Source organism: Chinchilla lanigera, unplaced genomic scaffold (genome assembly GCF_000276665.1).
Source record: "Chinchilla lanigera isolate Chin_1 unplaced genomic scaffold, ChiLan1.0 scaffold00051, whole genome shotgun sequence".
In the NCBI taxonomy this organism is placed as follows: Eukaryota; Metazoa; Chordata; class Mammalia; order Rodentia; family Chinchillidae; genus Chinchilla; species Chinchilla lanigera.
In genome coordinates this window covers 5,299,160-5,313,573 of record NW_004955452.1, presented here as the reverse complement: position 1 = coordinate 5,313,573, position 14,414 = coordinate 5,299,160, and the positions used below count along the sequence as shown (strand labels likewise).

The 14,414-nt window shown below is 57.7% G+C and overlaps 3 protein-coding genes across 5 annotated transcripts in view; all 3 read right to left on the bottom strand.

Annotated features, from left to right (window-relative positions):
• On the bottom strand, positions 1 to 573 carry LOC106149694 (translation initiation factor IF-2-like; the record flags this gene model as incomplete). The annotated part of the gene is given in 2 exon segments (XM_013519457.1): positions 1 to 321; positions 381 to 573. Coding segments are annotated over 2 exon segments (514 nt in total), but the record flags the coding sequence as incomplete, so codon positions are not given.
• The window catches only part of Mtfr1l (mitochondrial fission regulator 1-like), an 11,250-nt gene extending 10,620 nt beyond the window's left edge, over positions 1 to 630 (bottom strand). Inside the window, exon 1 of one of the 3 annotated variants that reach the window (XM_005394834.2) lies at positions 302 to 630. The gene's annotated coding sequence lies outside the window, so the exon portion shown is untranslated. The remainder of the gene's footprint in view (positions 1 to 301) is intronic. The other 2 variants (XM_005394830.2, XM_005394832.2) reach the window with 2 other exon arrangements.
• A 1,830-nt stretch (positions 631 to 2,460) lies between these two features.
• Positions 2,461 to 14,414, bottom strand: part of Sepn1 (selenoprotein N, 1) — a gene marked incomplete in the record, with an annotated part of 15,398 nt that continues 3,444 nt past the window's right edge. Inside the window, 10 exon segments of the mRNA XM_013519601.1 lie at positions 2,461 to 4,642; positions 5,990 to 6,091; positions 6,176 to 6,288; positions 7,064 to 7,169; positions 7,479 to 7,667; positions 7,809 to 7,890; positions 9,446 to 9,583; positions 10,041 to 10,165; positions 10,376 to 10,585; positions 13,073 to 13,206. Of these exon segments, the coding sequence (XP_013375055.1) occupies positions 4,472 to 4,642; positions 5,990 to 6,091; positions 6,176 to 6,288; positions 7,064 to 7,169; positions 7,479 to 7,667; positions 7,809 to 7,890; positions 9,446 to 9,583; positions 10,041 to 10,165; positions 10,376 to 10,585; positions 13,073 to 13,206 (1,370 nt within the window).

The following is a 14,414-nucleotide window of genomic DNA, read 5'->3' as shown; positions in this document are numbered from 1 at the left end:
GGGAGCGCCGGGCCGAGGCCGGGCTCAGCGAGGACACGGCAGGGCAACCTGTCGCGGGGCGCGGCCACCGCGAGAAACGTCCAGCGCGTCTTGGTCCCTGCTCGCTCGGGGACTCGGGCGAGCAGCTGCCCCTCGACTCGGTTTCCGCTGGCCAAACGCTGATGGCAACAGGGGGTCCCTCAAGAGCTTGCGCGGGGACAGGAGCCGCGGGCCCCGCACAGCGCTGCGCAGCGGGCTCAGTGTACGGCCGGGCGCGAAAACCGCGCTCCCGCCTACCCGCAGGCCCTCGGACCTTTCTCACCTCACACTCCGGCTCCCGGACTCACCCACCTCACGGCCCCTCCTACCACAACGGCCGGCCCAGCCTCCGCCGGCCTCACTTCCGCTGACCCGCCCCCGGAAGTGATCGTCCGCAGCTGCGCACGGAGTGCCCTCAGGAGGCGGGCCCAGCTGGGGGGCGGAGCAGAAGGGCACGCCCTCCCCGATGCCACGCCCCCGTGGATGTCTGCCTGCCTGGAGAAAGGACTGAAGGAACCAGAGATCACTGAGCGTCACGCCGCTTCCACGCTTCATTGTTGCCCTCCCCGAAATGAAGCTTGTATTGCTGCTCAGCCATAAAATAGGGGTGCTGTCCCCATCCTTATGCAAATGTATACTGACCATTCTTCGGATCTGGCGTTTATCTCACCTGTCGTCCCTTCCTGGTTTCTTCTACAGTCATGCTTTGCAGCCAAGGCTCTCTACGAAGTCTCTCTCCAGCAAGAACGTGTTTGACCCATGCCTTCCAGCGCTTTGTAGCTTTCTTCTATCTTAGCCTTTGTCTGTCCGCCCTCCACCAGCAGTATATTCAGTTTGCTGATTAAAGGGTTAGATGGTACCGGGGGAGATCCACATCCCCTCCACTCCCTGTGCTTAAACCTTCACCGTCCCGTCTCCGTGGCATTTCTAGGCCACATTTCCTCCTCTGCCCTCATCACATGGCTTGTCTGGCTCCCAGGCTGCAGTCCTCATCTGCCAGGGATGGATGGCCTCATAGATGAACAGTGTGTGTAGTCACAACAGGCCCCACACCCAGTATTCCATACTTGGTGTACTGCCCTGCTGTTGCCCTCTTTAAATTATAGTCATGTGTGCCTTGTAACAACAATACACTCTGAGAAATGTATCCTTGGCTGATGCTACTGTGTGAACATCAGAGTGTACTCATACAAACTTAGGTGGTATAGCCTCCTATCCATCTACTGCTCCAGGTTACAAGCCCGTACAGTATGGTACAGTTTGGTACTGAATACTGTAGGCAATTGTAACAGTGGTAACTATTTGTACACCTAAATAGAAAAGGTACAGTAAAAGTATTAGGAGATATTTTTAGCTCCACTATAATCTGAGGGAACAACTGTCATATATGTGGTCCAGCACTGATCAAAAACACTGTTATATGTTGCTTAAAACAGGGCCTTTCATTGTACTTTCATTTCACACTGGGCCCCACAAGTTAGGTAACTTGTCTTAGCCAGCGATCTAGAGGTTAAATCATCCATCTTGGGCCCCACCATATTCAAATGATGAAGGCTGATTTCCAAGTCTAGCTCTCTGGGATGGAAAACTGTGCTTTAATTATCACTTCCCCTTCCTGGGCAACGGTGGAGCATGCAAATCCACTCTCCTGGGCATAGATGTTGTTTTGATGTCCCATTCAAGTTCCTTTGCAACAAGGAGAATGGAGCCTCCTAACCCAGGAATTTTCTCTGCTTCCCGAAGTCATTGTCCAATATAAGGTGCAAAAGGCTGTTCTGTTTGTAGTGTGCTTTATGCTCCAGAGCCTTTCCCTGTGGCTCAGGTCAGTGCTGAGCATTAATACTCAGTCTGTGCTCAGTGTTTTTCTTGCCCTCTTTTGCTTCAACACTTTTATAAATCTTTCCTAAAGTGCACTTCTCACGCCGGTCATGGTGGCACATGCCTGTAATCCCAGCACTCAGGAGGCTGAGGCAGGAGGATAGCTGTGAGTCTGAGATCATCCTGGGCTACAAAGTGAGCTCAAGGCCAGCCTGAACTGCAGAGCGAGACCCTGTCTCAAAAAGACAAAACAAACAAACAAACAAACAAACAAAAAACCCGAAAAACCAAACAAACAAAAGAACATAGTGCAAAGATCACCCAGTGCTTCTCTCGAGCTCTGCTTCTAAGACAATGCACTTAACTTTTGGATCTTTCTAGACACAGAGCAGCACATTCTCAAAAGAATAAATTCTGCCACTTGGTCGTCACAAACCTATGTTAGGCAAGTCACTCAAGTCCTCTGGTGACAGACAAGATAGATCTTGAAGACATCCCAGCCCAAATCTGCCCCGGCCACATTCCTCTGCCCAACTGCTAAGCCAGTCACAAAAGGGTAGGAAGTCAGACCAAAGAAGGAACAAACTGAAAGTACTGTTCAAAGGAAAAACAGTGACAGCTACCCTCCTTTCTCCAATTTTATTACAGGACGTGTTAGAGTTGGGGGAGGGAAGTGGCAAAGAGATGACAAAAGTGCAGCTGGCGACCTTCCCTGGCTGGGGATGGGCAGACGCATCAGATGAGGAGGACTCAGAAAGCTCAGCAGTCAGGGTTGCACTGGAGCCCAGGGTTGACTGATGGGGAGTCAGCCCTCCAGGGGCAGCCGGAGGGAGCTGGCTCAGCTGAGGGTGGGAGGCTCCAGGCCAACTGGTGAGGTACTGAGACACACTCGGGTGGCCTCCTTCCCTGGAAGAGGCAGGAAGTACCATCTCCCAGGGCGCAAAGAGCATGGCTGAGCTCAACGGCTCAGTCTATGTGGAGCTCAGAGGGGAATGAGGCATGATTTCCACTTCAGCGAAAACAAGGAAGGAGAGTGGTGGGGGTGTGGTGCCAAATGAAACACCCCAAAATCAAGACACAGGCTTGGGAGTTACATGTGGGTTTGAGTCTCAACTCTAGCACTCTGTGTGACCTTGGTCACTTTGCTTCCCTAAGACTCATCTCATCTGCAAAATGGGACCAGTCACCTACCTCACAAGTTGGTTGTGGGAATTAAATGCAAAACTACCTGTAACTTTAGCAAATGCCCCAGGCACAGAAGGCTCTTGGTAACCTGCTGCTATTGTTATACCTAATACCCAATGAAGAGCAGGACTGGTCAAGGCAAGCTCCACAGGGGACACCGAGGACGGCAGGGGGACTCAGAAGATGCAGGGACAGGTCTGCCTTCCTCCTCTGTTAGGTTTAAGATGCAGCCCCTGCTGGGATGAGGGGACGGGAGGAGTCAGGCATGAGGAGCACAGGCTTACCTCAAGGCCTTCATCGGAAAAAGCCCAAAGGTACCTTCCGGGCCTACGTGGACAGGATAGAGCTGCGGGTATGGTACGCTCATTCTGTGAAGACTGTTTTTAAAAATCTAGAAGAAGAGATGGAAGAGAGAATACTGCTTCCCATATGTGCAACTGCAAAGGCATCAAGCTAGATCCATCCAGGATTTCAGATCGAGCCATCATGGGGCTGCTGCTCGGGGAGCCATTGCTCTCTTCTTTCTCCTCAGCACTGCAGTTATAAAAAATAGCTACAAACTGTGAGAAAGTTCACATAAAAACACTTCTCTGCATGTATAAAAGACAGACTAGCCATGGTCAGTGGCTCAGGACATGGACGAAGGCCCCAAGAGTGGCCAAAGAGAGTTGGCAGGTGTCCCACGGGGGACAAGCTGGTCTGGGGTGCCCCTGGTGGCGGGGCCAGTGCTGACTCTGGTGCAGGCTCTTCTTTGTCTGGGTTGTACTTCCATGGAGTCAGGGACGGAGAAGGAGGTGTCAGGAAGCCCTGGTTCCCACAGTCCTCCTATGACCTCTGCTAGGGGAGGTGGCGGAAGTGCCCTGGCTCTGGGCCTGAGGGCCCCTCAGTGGGTTCTTCCTAATGGCAGAGGCCTACTTCCTGAGAGACCTCCCAGGCCCCGAAACAGGCTTGGGGGCCTGGCACAAGGCCCACTGAGCCATTTGGGAGCAGCTGTGGTACAGCGCTGTCCCTCACGGTCAGGGGGGGCTCTGCACACAGGCTCCAGAAGGCTGTCACCTACTGATCTTGACCCCGGCTGGGGACATCAGACAGGAGGGCAGCTGGGGTATGGCTAGCAAGAACAGCTCTATGTAAACAGAACAGCTGCTGGGCCCTTGGACGCCCTGGCTATGGCTCCTTCATGCTTTGTTCTGGAAAGAGTAAAAGATCTTGAGTAGCTTCCGGAGCCAGCTGAGTAGGGAAGGACTTGGGGGCCACAGAGATCACGGTTTATCCTCTGACAGCCCAAGCCCCTTCTGTCTAACCCCAGTCACCGAGGCAGAGCTGGGTGGCCACCCTCAGTTGACCTTGGACCCTGCGAGGCAGCTTAAGGTGAAGAGGGGTTAGGAGCTTCTCCAGTCTGAGATGGCTCAGGACCACGCAGCCGTGCTCCCAGCGGCCCAGCGACATATTAGGACTCAAGGAGGGGCAGGCCGCGGCGGAGTCCCTCCTTCAGGAACTGCATGTAGGTGGCTGTGGATGGGTCTTCAAAGGTGGATGAGAAGCTGAAGATGTTGTCCTCGATGTCCTCAGGCTTCATGGAGGTGATGTCCAGGAAGTAGTTGGCGTTGATGTGATGGACCTGGGAGAAGGGCTGGGTAAGGAGAGCTGGGAGGCCCCAGGCTTGCTGTCTGAGGAGAGGCAGCTCTCTCAGGCCTCCACAGTCCTCCCTCTGGGGGGCATGTGCCAGAACCTGACCCAGCCCAGGCCGTTCTGCCCCTGCTCACACAGGGCCCTCCTTCCCATCCTGTGTACTAGGCAGAAACCTAACATCTTTCATGTCACCTTTTCCCCTACCCCTGTTCCTCAAAATGGCCTCCCTGCTCTCTGTGGCTGTGACCTCTGAACTCCACTCTCACTTCTGTGAATGTCCAGCACACGATGGGCCCCTCTTCCCCATCCACCTTTGCTTCAGTCACTGGCAGCCTTGAGGCCAAAGCTGTGTCTTTATCTTTCTGTACAGAAACCCAAATGGTTGCCCGGAAAGTGAACAAGTGAGCGAGGGAATGAACGGGTGAACAGCCCACAGCTGAATGAGAGAAGCACGCTAGACAGAGTCTCCCAGGCATCTCCACAGCCCCGGCCTGTGCGGCCACCATAGGGCGGGAGCCAGTGATACCTGTGCGCTGCCCGGTCTCCCACCTCTGCTTCCTGGTTCTCCACCTCTCCAGGGCCCATTTTTCAGCCTCCTGCACCTGGGACAGCAGAAGCCTCCTGCCTGCTGCCTTTCCTCTCCCCAAGCTCTCCCTGAATGCTCTGGCCACCCAACCCAGCTCCTGCTCCTGCACTGCTCCCACCCTAAGCTGCAGAGGCAGCAGGCTGCCCTCCTGTGGCCCTGAGTCCCACGCCAACCACCCCTTGGGCTTATAGGGTAGGCCTGGCTTCCCTGTAGGACCTGCAGGTCCTGAGGCTCATGCGGGCCCATGGCAAAGCCAGCTGCATTTCTGCCTGCCAAGTGTCTGAATCCTTTGAGCCTCACTTTCCTTGTACGTAAAATGGGCATCAGTGATCACCCATCTCTTGAAGCTGTTGTGAGGACCCAGTGAGAGGATGTGGGTGAGGCTGGGAAAGGGGCCCCTCGGGAGAGGTAAGGTCTGGAAGCCTGGCTCTGGCCAGCCCCACCCCCAGCCCCTGTCTTCTCTGCCGGCCACAAGGTCCCACTCCTCCCTCCTGCCAACCCCGGGCTGGCTGGAATGGCCCTGGGAAAGCCTGCCTTCCAGGCCACGCCTCTGTCCACCGAGCAATCTGTCACACCTGCAGTCACACCGACCCTGCTACGGTGTGGTCTCCGGAGCGACGCTGGGGTTCTGCTTCTAGCGGGCGTGACCCAACACCTGCAGTGGCATTCCTAAGCTATCAACGGGGATAACCCGAGGAACCTGCTGTCTGTGTCCCTCGCTTGCTGCCCCCTGCACCCCACGGTGCCTACCACAGTGCCATTGGGCAGGCAGATCATCATCTCCACGGGGAAGCTGTACTTCTCCAGGTGCAGGCCCGCCAGCTGCCTGTGGGACGGGTTCTCCTGGTTGCTCTGTGGGGACAATCGGCACACTCCTGGTACCTCGGCCCTCAGCACTGGCCCAGAGCCCCTCAGGGGCCGTTCCCACGCACTCACCTGCAGGTCCTCCAGCTCCTTCACCAGGGACCACGTGCTGATGAAGCTCTCGTTGAGAAGGGTGAGGATGGGCGAACTTTCCAGGACAGTCTCCCGGAGAGTCCGCCCCGAACCTGTCCAGGGAGAGGCCGAGGCCAGAAGGTAAGGTACGCCAGAGGGTGAGGGGCCCCACATGTCTTACTGGGGCTTCCAATCAGCATCAGTCTTGCTTTGGGAAAAACTCATGTGCTGCAGTGTGGTCCCTGCACGCAGGTGAAATAACAGATTCAAATAACGCACAGCTTCCCGGGCTGAGATTTGGCGTGGCGGTTCTACCTGGCCCAGTCTTACTTGTGCCCCATCTGCCTCTGTCCCACTCTGGAGAATGCCAAGGCCTAGCCTACTGCCTGGTACAGCAGGCACCCAGAATGTTTGTGAAGACTGGACGAGGGCAGAGGCATTGTTTTACTTGTCTCTGAACCCACTGTTGGATGCCCAAAGAATTTTGCATCCAGCAGGTGTTTGGTGAATTTTCTGAATAAGAAATACAAGTCCAGCCTCTGGTACTGTTTTCTCTCACATTTGTGGCTATCATTTTACAGGGCACAAGGTCATTTCACATCCATTTTCACAGCTCTAGGAGGTAAGAATGTTAGCCCCGTCATTATTGAGAAAATAGGCTTAGGGAGCAGAAGTCACCAGGTTGAAAATGGCTGGGTGTGAACCCGGTCCACCAGGGGCCCTTTTTCTTCACCCAGCAGCTTCCTCTGAGCTCTGCACAGGACCCTCCAAGCCCTCACCCCCTGCTCCGCGGCTCCCACAGGAGGGCCCTGTCCATCTTCAGCCTCCTGTGCTCACAAGGTGTGAAGTCTCCCCTTTTTCCCCTTAGCGGTCGCCAGGCTCCCTCACCTCAGCAGGACTGGTCGTCCAGGGCCCCCCACAGCAGGATCGAGTGCACCAGCTTGTTCTCGGCCTTGGCTCGGTCGAAGGCCTCAGTGAATGGCAGGTAGGTGACCTGAGGTAGACAGAGCTTAGCTACTGTGTGTGGCTGGGGTCTTCTTTAGGGGCTGAGTACACATATATATGTAAGACTTTGTCCATGCATGCATGTAGGTACATATGTGTGCGTGCATGTTGGCGTGTGTGTGTGTGTGTGATGAATGTGGCTGAACCGGCTCCTCCTCTGCAGTCACAGTGGCATAGGGGCAGCACCCGTGACCCCACCAGCCCTGCACAAGCTCCAGTGCTGGCATCCACAGCTATTCCAACACTCCCAGGCTTGACCCGCAGAGCCCAGCCCCTGCCTCCCCTGGCCCGGCCTCACCTTCTTAAAAGGGTACATGGCCACCTCCAGGCGCCGGGCAGCCTCCTCCCAGCTCAGCTCCTGCTGCCACCTGATCTCTTCAAACACAAACTGGAGGGGCTCCTCCGAGGGCAGGCGACTGTCAATCATATTGCCATCCTCGTCCAGGATCACGGAGGGCACCGAAGGGCCTGTGGCCTCCAGCTCCATCTGGGCCAGAGGTCAGCGGTGAGGGGTGTGTCACAGATGGGCCCCGAGAGACCTTGAAGGATGCTCTACTCATTGGAGAGGTGAGGATGCTGAGGCCCAGGGAGAGCCGGGGGCCTGGGCAGGGTCCCGCTGTGGGCTCACCTGGGGTATGTAGCCGATGTCCACCTCCATGCTGCTGCTCTCACTGGCCCCGTACAGCCACTCCATGTCCACGTTCAGAGACCTGGAGAGGCCAGGGCAGAGCAACATCATCATCAAAGCCCGCTACCCATGTCACCTTCATCACAGTTCACGCGATCGCTGTCCCACCTGACAGATGAGGATGCGGAAGCTCTGCACAGTGCCCAGCTGCGCATTCTTGCCAGGCTGCCCCTTTCTGAGACACTGTAACAACAGCCGCTGGCCCAGCCTGGGACTGTTCACAAGGGCTCTCGCGGCATGTGTGCCCACGACCCTCTGGCGCACAGAGACGGTCAGTGCCTCCTTGCAGGAGACAGCATAGAGCAGGAGGGAAGACCAAGCCTTGCTCATGGGGTCCCTGCTCCTCTTTCCTCCAGTGGAGAGCAAGTCTGGCCTGACTAGTGCAATGTGCATCTGAGCCACATGGGGGCGCCCCAGGATAGGCTACCAGCCACGTGGGCTCCAGGTAAAGTGGTGCAGGTGAGCTGGCTGCTCTGAGGGCAGCTGGCCACCCCTGTGGCCTGGGAGCAGCTGCCTGGGCTGGCTGGCCATCTGCCCTTCTGTCTCAGCCAGACCAGGACCCCTCACTCAACAACCCAGGCTGGCTGGGCTGATCCCACAGGGCAGGGGTTCCTTGCTAAGGGATGCTGGAATGGAACTGTGCTTCTTTCTTGTTTCCCCTTTGGCCCAGAACGTCCCTGCCTGCTTCTCTGGGGAGAGAGTGAAGCACTTCTGCTCCTAGGGCTGACTCGCTCTTTCCAGGTTACCCCAGACATTCCTTTTCTCGTGCTCTGCAGGTGGAACAGGCCTGGAGTCAGCCTCCCACTAGCAGAGGAGAAAACTGAGGCCCAGAGAGGGCCAGGGCCTTGCCCACAGCCACACAGCACATTAGTGCGATGGCCGAGACTTCACTCGGGGTCTCCTGGCTCTCAGCTAGGGTGCAGATATCACGCAGACCTGCTAAGTGGCCACTTGTTGTCACGGAGAAAGCTCTTAAAGCCAGGCCCCCTGTTCTGCTGACAGAGGACTGACCTGGAGCAGGTGGGGCAGAAAAGCAGGTGGCAGATAGAGTCCTGTCTGAGCTCTGCAAAGTCTCCGTGGCAGTACAGAGTCTGCTACTGGTCTTCGCAGGTGCTGTTCCCTCGGCCTAAAACCCCTTTCCTCCCCAGATCTCTGTGAAGATGTCATCTCTGGGAAGCCTGCCTGGACCCCCACCTCCCCTGCCCACCTGCCACCATCCCCCTGATAGCATGAGCAGGCTGTAGTTTCAGGTTTATCTGGGGCTCATCGGCATAGAAAGGTGGGAGGCATCAGCTTCAGGGGGTTCTGCTGGCTGCTGCACTGGGTCCCTGCACAGAGGTGCAGCGCCAGGCCAGCAGGTGCCTCGAAATGCCTTTGTTATGATGGCGTGATCCCCTCAGCTCACCTCTCATTCGATCCTCCTGAGCAGTGCCAGGCCCCTCCCAAGAGCTGGCTCTTGGAAGCAAAGAAAGGGGCAGGGTCTAAAGGGTCTCTGGGCCCCTCTGCTTGTGAGCTGCTGCAGCCGGGATGTGAAAAGCTTTAGCAGGGTGCTGTGCTCGGCCAGGGCCAGCCCCCACCTGTGATTGGGCACGAAGAGCCGGAAGTCGCGGATGTGGGTGGCATCTTTTGACAGGATGATGTGGCCGGTGAACTGGCCCGGGGAGAACCAGAAGGGGAAGTCAGGGGGCTCACTGAGCTGGAACTCGGCGTGGATCCTGCGGGAATGGGGCCAGTTAAGCCAAAGCCCGCATCCCTCTGCCCCCAACCTGCCCAGACTGTGTGAGGAGAAGACAGGACAGGAGGACGGGGGTGGAGGGGTCGGGGGTGGCGTGTGGGGCAGGGGGAAGGTGTGGTCCCACAAGAGCAGCCATGTCTGGGGCTCCGTGGGCATGCTGTCTTCTCAGGAGGCCCTGCCTTGACCCACCCCAACCTCCCACAGCTCTCCAGGCTTCCAGCCCCAGGCTAAGCAAGTTCCAGACCTTTCTCACCCAGTCCTCCTGTGCCCTTTGACAGCCTTCGGTAACTTGATGCACACAGGCTGGCTGGAGGCTCAGAGAGCCTGAGGCACAGGGTGGGAGTGGCGGAGCTGGGGCTTCAGGCAGGCCCTCCCTCGCCTGCGCTGCACCTCCCCAGCTGCCTTTGAAGTCCCTGGCCACTTTGAGGACCACTCACCGGAACATCACAGTGTAGTAGGAGTCGCTGATGGCGGTCAGGCAGGCCACGGCCCCCTGGGGGGCAAAGCGGGTCTTCACGAAGGGCCGAGGGTGGAACATGCTCAGGAGCCGGTGGATGATGACCTGGGGGACACAGTGGGGATGAGGCTACCTGGCTAGGCTCTCTGGGCCTGAACCTGCTGGGAGAGGCCAGTCCTGGGCTCGGGCGACATAGGGAAAGGTCCAGAGGGAGGCAGGAGAGCAGGTGGGCCAGGCCTGCACCGGGGGCCAGGTGCACATGGGGAGGGGGCTGCTTCTGGGTGGGAGACCCGGGTCTCGAGTGGCCGTCCTTACCTCCTTGCCCTTGGGCGGTGGCGGGTAGAAGCGGTTGTTGGACAGATAGCCGGTGAAGACACTCAGCTCACTGGGGATGATCCACCAGGGCTCGCCCAGCTCCTGGCCTTGAGGGGGAAGAAAGGGCCGGAAGTGGCGGGCGGCAAACACTGCACTTGGTGAGGCTGCAGTCGTCCAGTTGCGGAGGCCGGACAGGGCGAGGCGGGAGACCTGGGGCAGGGAAAGCCCGGGCTCTGGGGCACTGAGGACCATGGCTCTGGGGTGCCTGTCCCACCTGGGGGTGCAGGTCTCCCTCAAACCTTGCACCAGACCACAGGCCAACAGAGGAAGGAGAACCCAGGGGGGACTCTGCCTTGATGACAGCCATCAGCTTGGCCCTGTCCTGACCAAGATGAGAAAGGCTCATCTCACCCTCGTGGGCCCCAGCAGGAGAAGCAATGGCCCCATGGCCCACCCAGGCCCAGGCCAAGCCAGTGCAGCGCGGTCAAGGACGGGGAGCTGTGAGAGCTGGAGGGGCCGTCCAGGACAGGAGGATGGGGGTGACTAAGATCGGGGTCCCACACAGATCCCACCCCATCCTCTGCATGGACCAAACCGAGCTGCCAGCACCTGCTCCAGGTCACACGGGTGCTCCGAGTCTGGCTCTAATTCCCAGGCCCTCACAGGGGCTAATGTCCCACTGACAGAATTTGCGTTTGGTGCTGAGGCTGATGGTAGAAGTGGGTGAGCATCTAATGGGTAAAACTCGAGTCAAAAGCAGGATGAGGCCACAGGGAAGGGGAAGGAGGTCACACCCAGAAGGGGCCCCACCTCAGATGTCACCTTCCTCCTCCGGGCTGGGCACCCTCCACAAGGCCTTCCCTAGGCCCATTTCCTCTGAGCCCGTGGTAGGAAGGAAGCGGGGTGCGAAATCACAGAGCTGGCTACATAGTGCCTGGCGCTCAGAGAAGGGCCCCTGGGGCAGAAGGGCCCCTGGGAATAACCCCACCACTCATAGCTGCCCCCTGTCCTCCTGGGGTATAGGCAGGAGCTGCGTCCCTCCCAAGCATCAGCCAGCAGGACAGTGGGCGCCTGGGGCCCGCAGGGGAGCTTAGCCACCAGGAAGCTGCCCTTTCTTTGATGAATAGGCCCCCTCTCTCTTTTGCACCTCCACAGGGGCAGGAGCCAGGCTCAGTGGGAGGTGGCGGAGGGAGGAGGGAGGTGTGAGGAGCTCCCACCTGGAGGGAATTAGCAGGCAGGTCTACAAAGCCGGGCTGGGCTTGTAGGGAGGCTGACCATCCCCCGGGAGCTGGGAGCTATAGGGAGCTGTGGGGGAAGGTGCTTTCTGCCCTGCTCCATCTCCTCTGGGAGTGCAGGGGTGGCCCAGGTGCCTGTCCCACCCCTTTCTCACCACCCTACTAGAAAGGCCCAGCACAACAAGTCCACCTCCACCCCAGATCTTTCTGTGGGAGATCAAACCTGAGCTTCCAACAATTTCTAACCCCCACACGCACCCCAGCCGCTGGCATCTCAACTTCAGGTGTCCAGACTGGTGTCACCGCCCCCCAGCACACACCCCGGATGCACTCCTTCCTACAGTCACCTGGGCCAGCGGCCACCATGCACTGGCCGCCCGCTGGCAGCCTGCATCCTTCCCCTCTTCCCCACAGTGGCCCCACCCGGCCCTTCCGCTCCCAGCATCCTCCAGGCTGCGCTTGCTCTGTGTTCCTGGCCTCCTCCCACCCTGGAAACTGGTCTGCTGGTTCCCATCTCTCTCTGGCCTACCCATGCCCCTTGCCCATGCAGCCCGGAGAGCGCAAATCTGACGTGGGCACTCTTCTTTCAAAGTTGGCTGGGGTGTTCTGCAGTGGCACAGGAAGCCAAAGTCAGCCACCAGACCTCAACCGTTTGGCAAGTTCTCTCGCAGCCGCACTGACCAGGACGGCCCTGCACGTGCCCCGGTCCGGCCCCACCAGCCTGCTGGCCGTGGCCCATCGGCCTGCTGTGTCTGCCTTCAGGCTTCTGCTTGTGTCGAGGTGGCATTTCGGCTGTGTAGGTGTGGGCTGGGCACAGAAAAAAGTGGTCCTTGGCAGAGGGAACAGCAATGAGAAGGCTCACAGCATACAAGAAAGCCTGGAGACGTGGAAGGGAGGACGGCTGGCATGAAGGAAGTGGAGTGGGTAGGAGAGAGGGTACAGGGTGGGCAGGGTCAGGGGTGGTTTTAGCCCGGGGTGTGCTCAGACCACGTCCACAGGGCCTCGGAGGCTAGTGACCCTAGCCCGCATCTGCCGCCTCCTCCTCAGCCCTCTCCCTGTGGCAGGAGCTGAACCTCACTAGTTCCAGTTCAACAGAGACCTGCTAGAGCCCGGAGAGAGATGGCTGCACAGGTATCACTGTGAGCGGGGCAGCTGCCTTGCCAGGGCTGGACTCACCCCTGCCCCTCCCCCGCCCCTGCAGTCCCCTCTGCCAGATACGGCTCCCTCCAGGAAGCCGGCCAGCCTCCTGCACCTGGAGGAGGGGCACATGCTTCTCTCCACGACCCACTGCTCTGCGGACCTGGACGACAGGGACACACCATGCTCTTGGACTCTGGCATCTGGCACAGCGGCACACAGAAGGCAGCTGGCAGGGGAAGGAAAGACGCGAGCACAGTCCCATCCTCAGGATGGAGCACACCAGTCTTGCCTGCCTGTGAGGCCCACCCCTGTCCCTACTCACCCCTAGGAACCCATCCTTGCTCTTCGTCATGGTCTCCGGGAGCAGAGGCTGGAATCGGGCTTCTATGGTGAGGGTCTCTTCACTGGGGTCGGTGAGCAGCTCCTCCTCCTCATAGCTGGCTGCAGGTGTTGACCCTGGGAGATACAGATGCTGCAAGGCCCTGCCCTTGGGCTGCAGGCCCTCACTTCTCTCACAGGGCCCCACTGGCTGGTGTTAAGAGAGCCGGGCTCAGAGATGGGATAACAGTTAACAATCACCAGAGCAACAAGCAACGCGTATTGCATTATAGTTACACAATAGCCCTGGGAGGAAGATGATAACATTATTACTAACTCTATTTTATACAAGAGAAAGTGGAGGCTCAGCGTCACTTCCCCAGGGTCACACAGCCATGTAGCAGGGGAGTCAGCAGCGAAACCCAGGCCTGATTTGTGCTAAACCTCCAATCAGTCATGACCCTCTTCTGGGTCTTGGGGGACCGTGAGGGACTCAGTCAAGGGAAATGGAGTGAAGAACGAAAGCAAGAAAGAGAAGCAGGCGTTTTGGTGTCGCTGAAAGAGCACTGGTGTGGAGGGACGAGACCTGCTTCTCCTTGTTCTCCTGGTGACCTGGGTCCCTTCTGTATAAGGAGGGCTGGGCTGCCAGGGGCTACAGCTGATTTCTCCTGCTCAGGGAACTGCCAAGTGTGTCCTCTTTCTAGTGTGGAGGGCGGTGCTCAAGGGAGAAGGGATGCCTATTTCAAAAGGGATGCCTAAGAGACCCCTGTGTCAGTGAAGCAGGTGGGGCTCATCCCATGTGCTCTCTGAGGGCAGGTCCAAGCCACAGAGTCCTGCCCGGCACTTGGTGGCCACGGGAGGCTGTAAGAGTGCAGGCTGAATGGATGCATGCAAAGCAGCTCTCAGTTAGGAGTCATCTGAAGCACCGAGGACGCTCTTCAAATGCAGATGGTCTGATCCCATCCGGGAATCTACTGAGTGAGGACCTGAAGGAGCGGGAATCAGGAAACTGCCCAGCCACTCTGGATGCAAATCCCTGTTCTAAAACTCACTATTACTTCTGTATTTGTAAGTCAGTGCAGTCAAACATTCTCAGTGATCTGGAAACTTGACCAGAAGGGGGCAAAAAGAAAATGTAGGGTTATTAGTCTGCTTTGCTCATTCAGTTATTTTCCTATATCACAGGTAATCATGAAGAATAATACTCAGGTTAGCCAGGTGCAACGGAGTATGTGCCTATAGTCCCAACTACTTGGGAGGCTGAGGCAGGAGGATCACTTGAGCCCAGGAGATTCAGGCTAGCCTGGGCAACATAATGAGAACTCATCTTTTAAAAACAGAAAAGG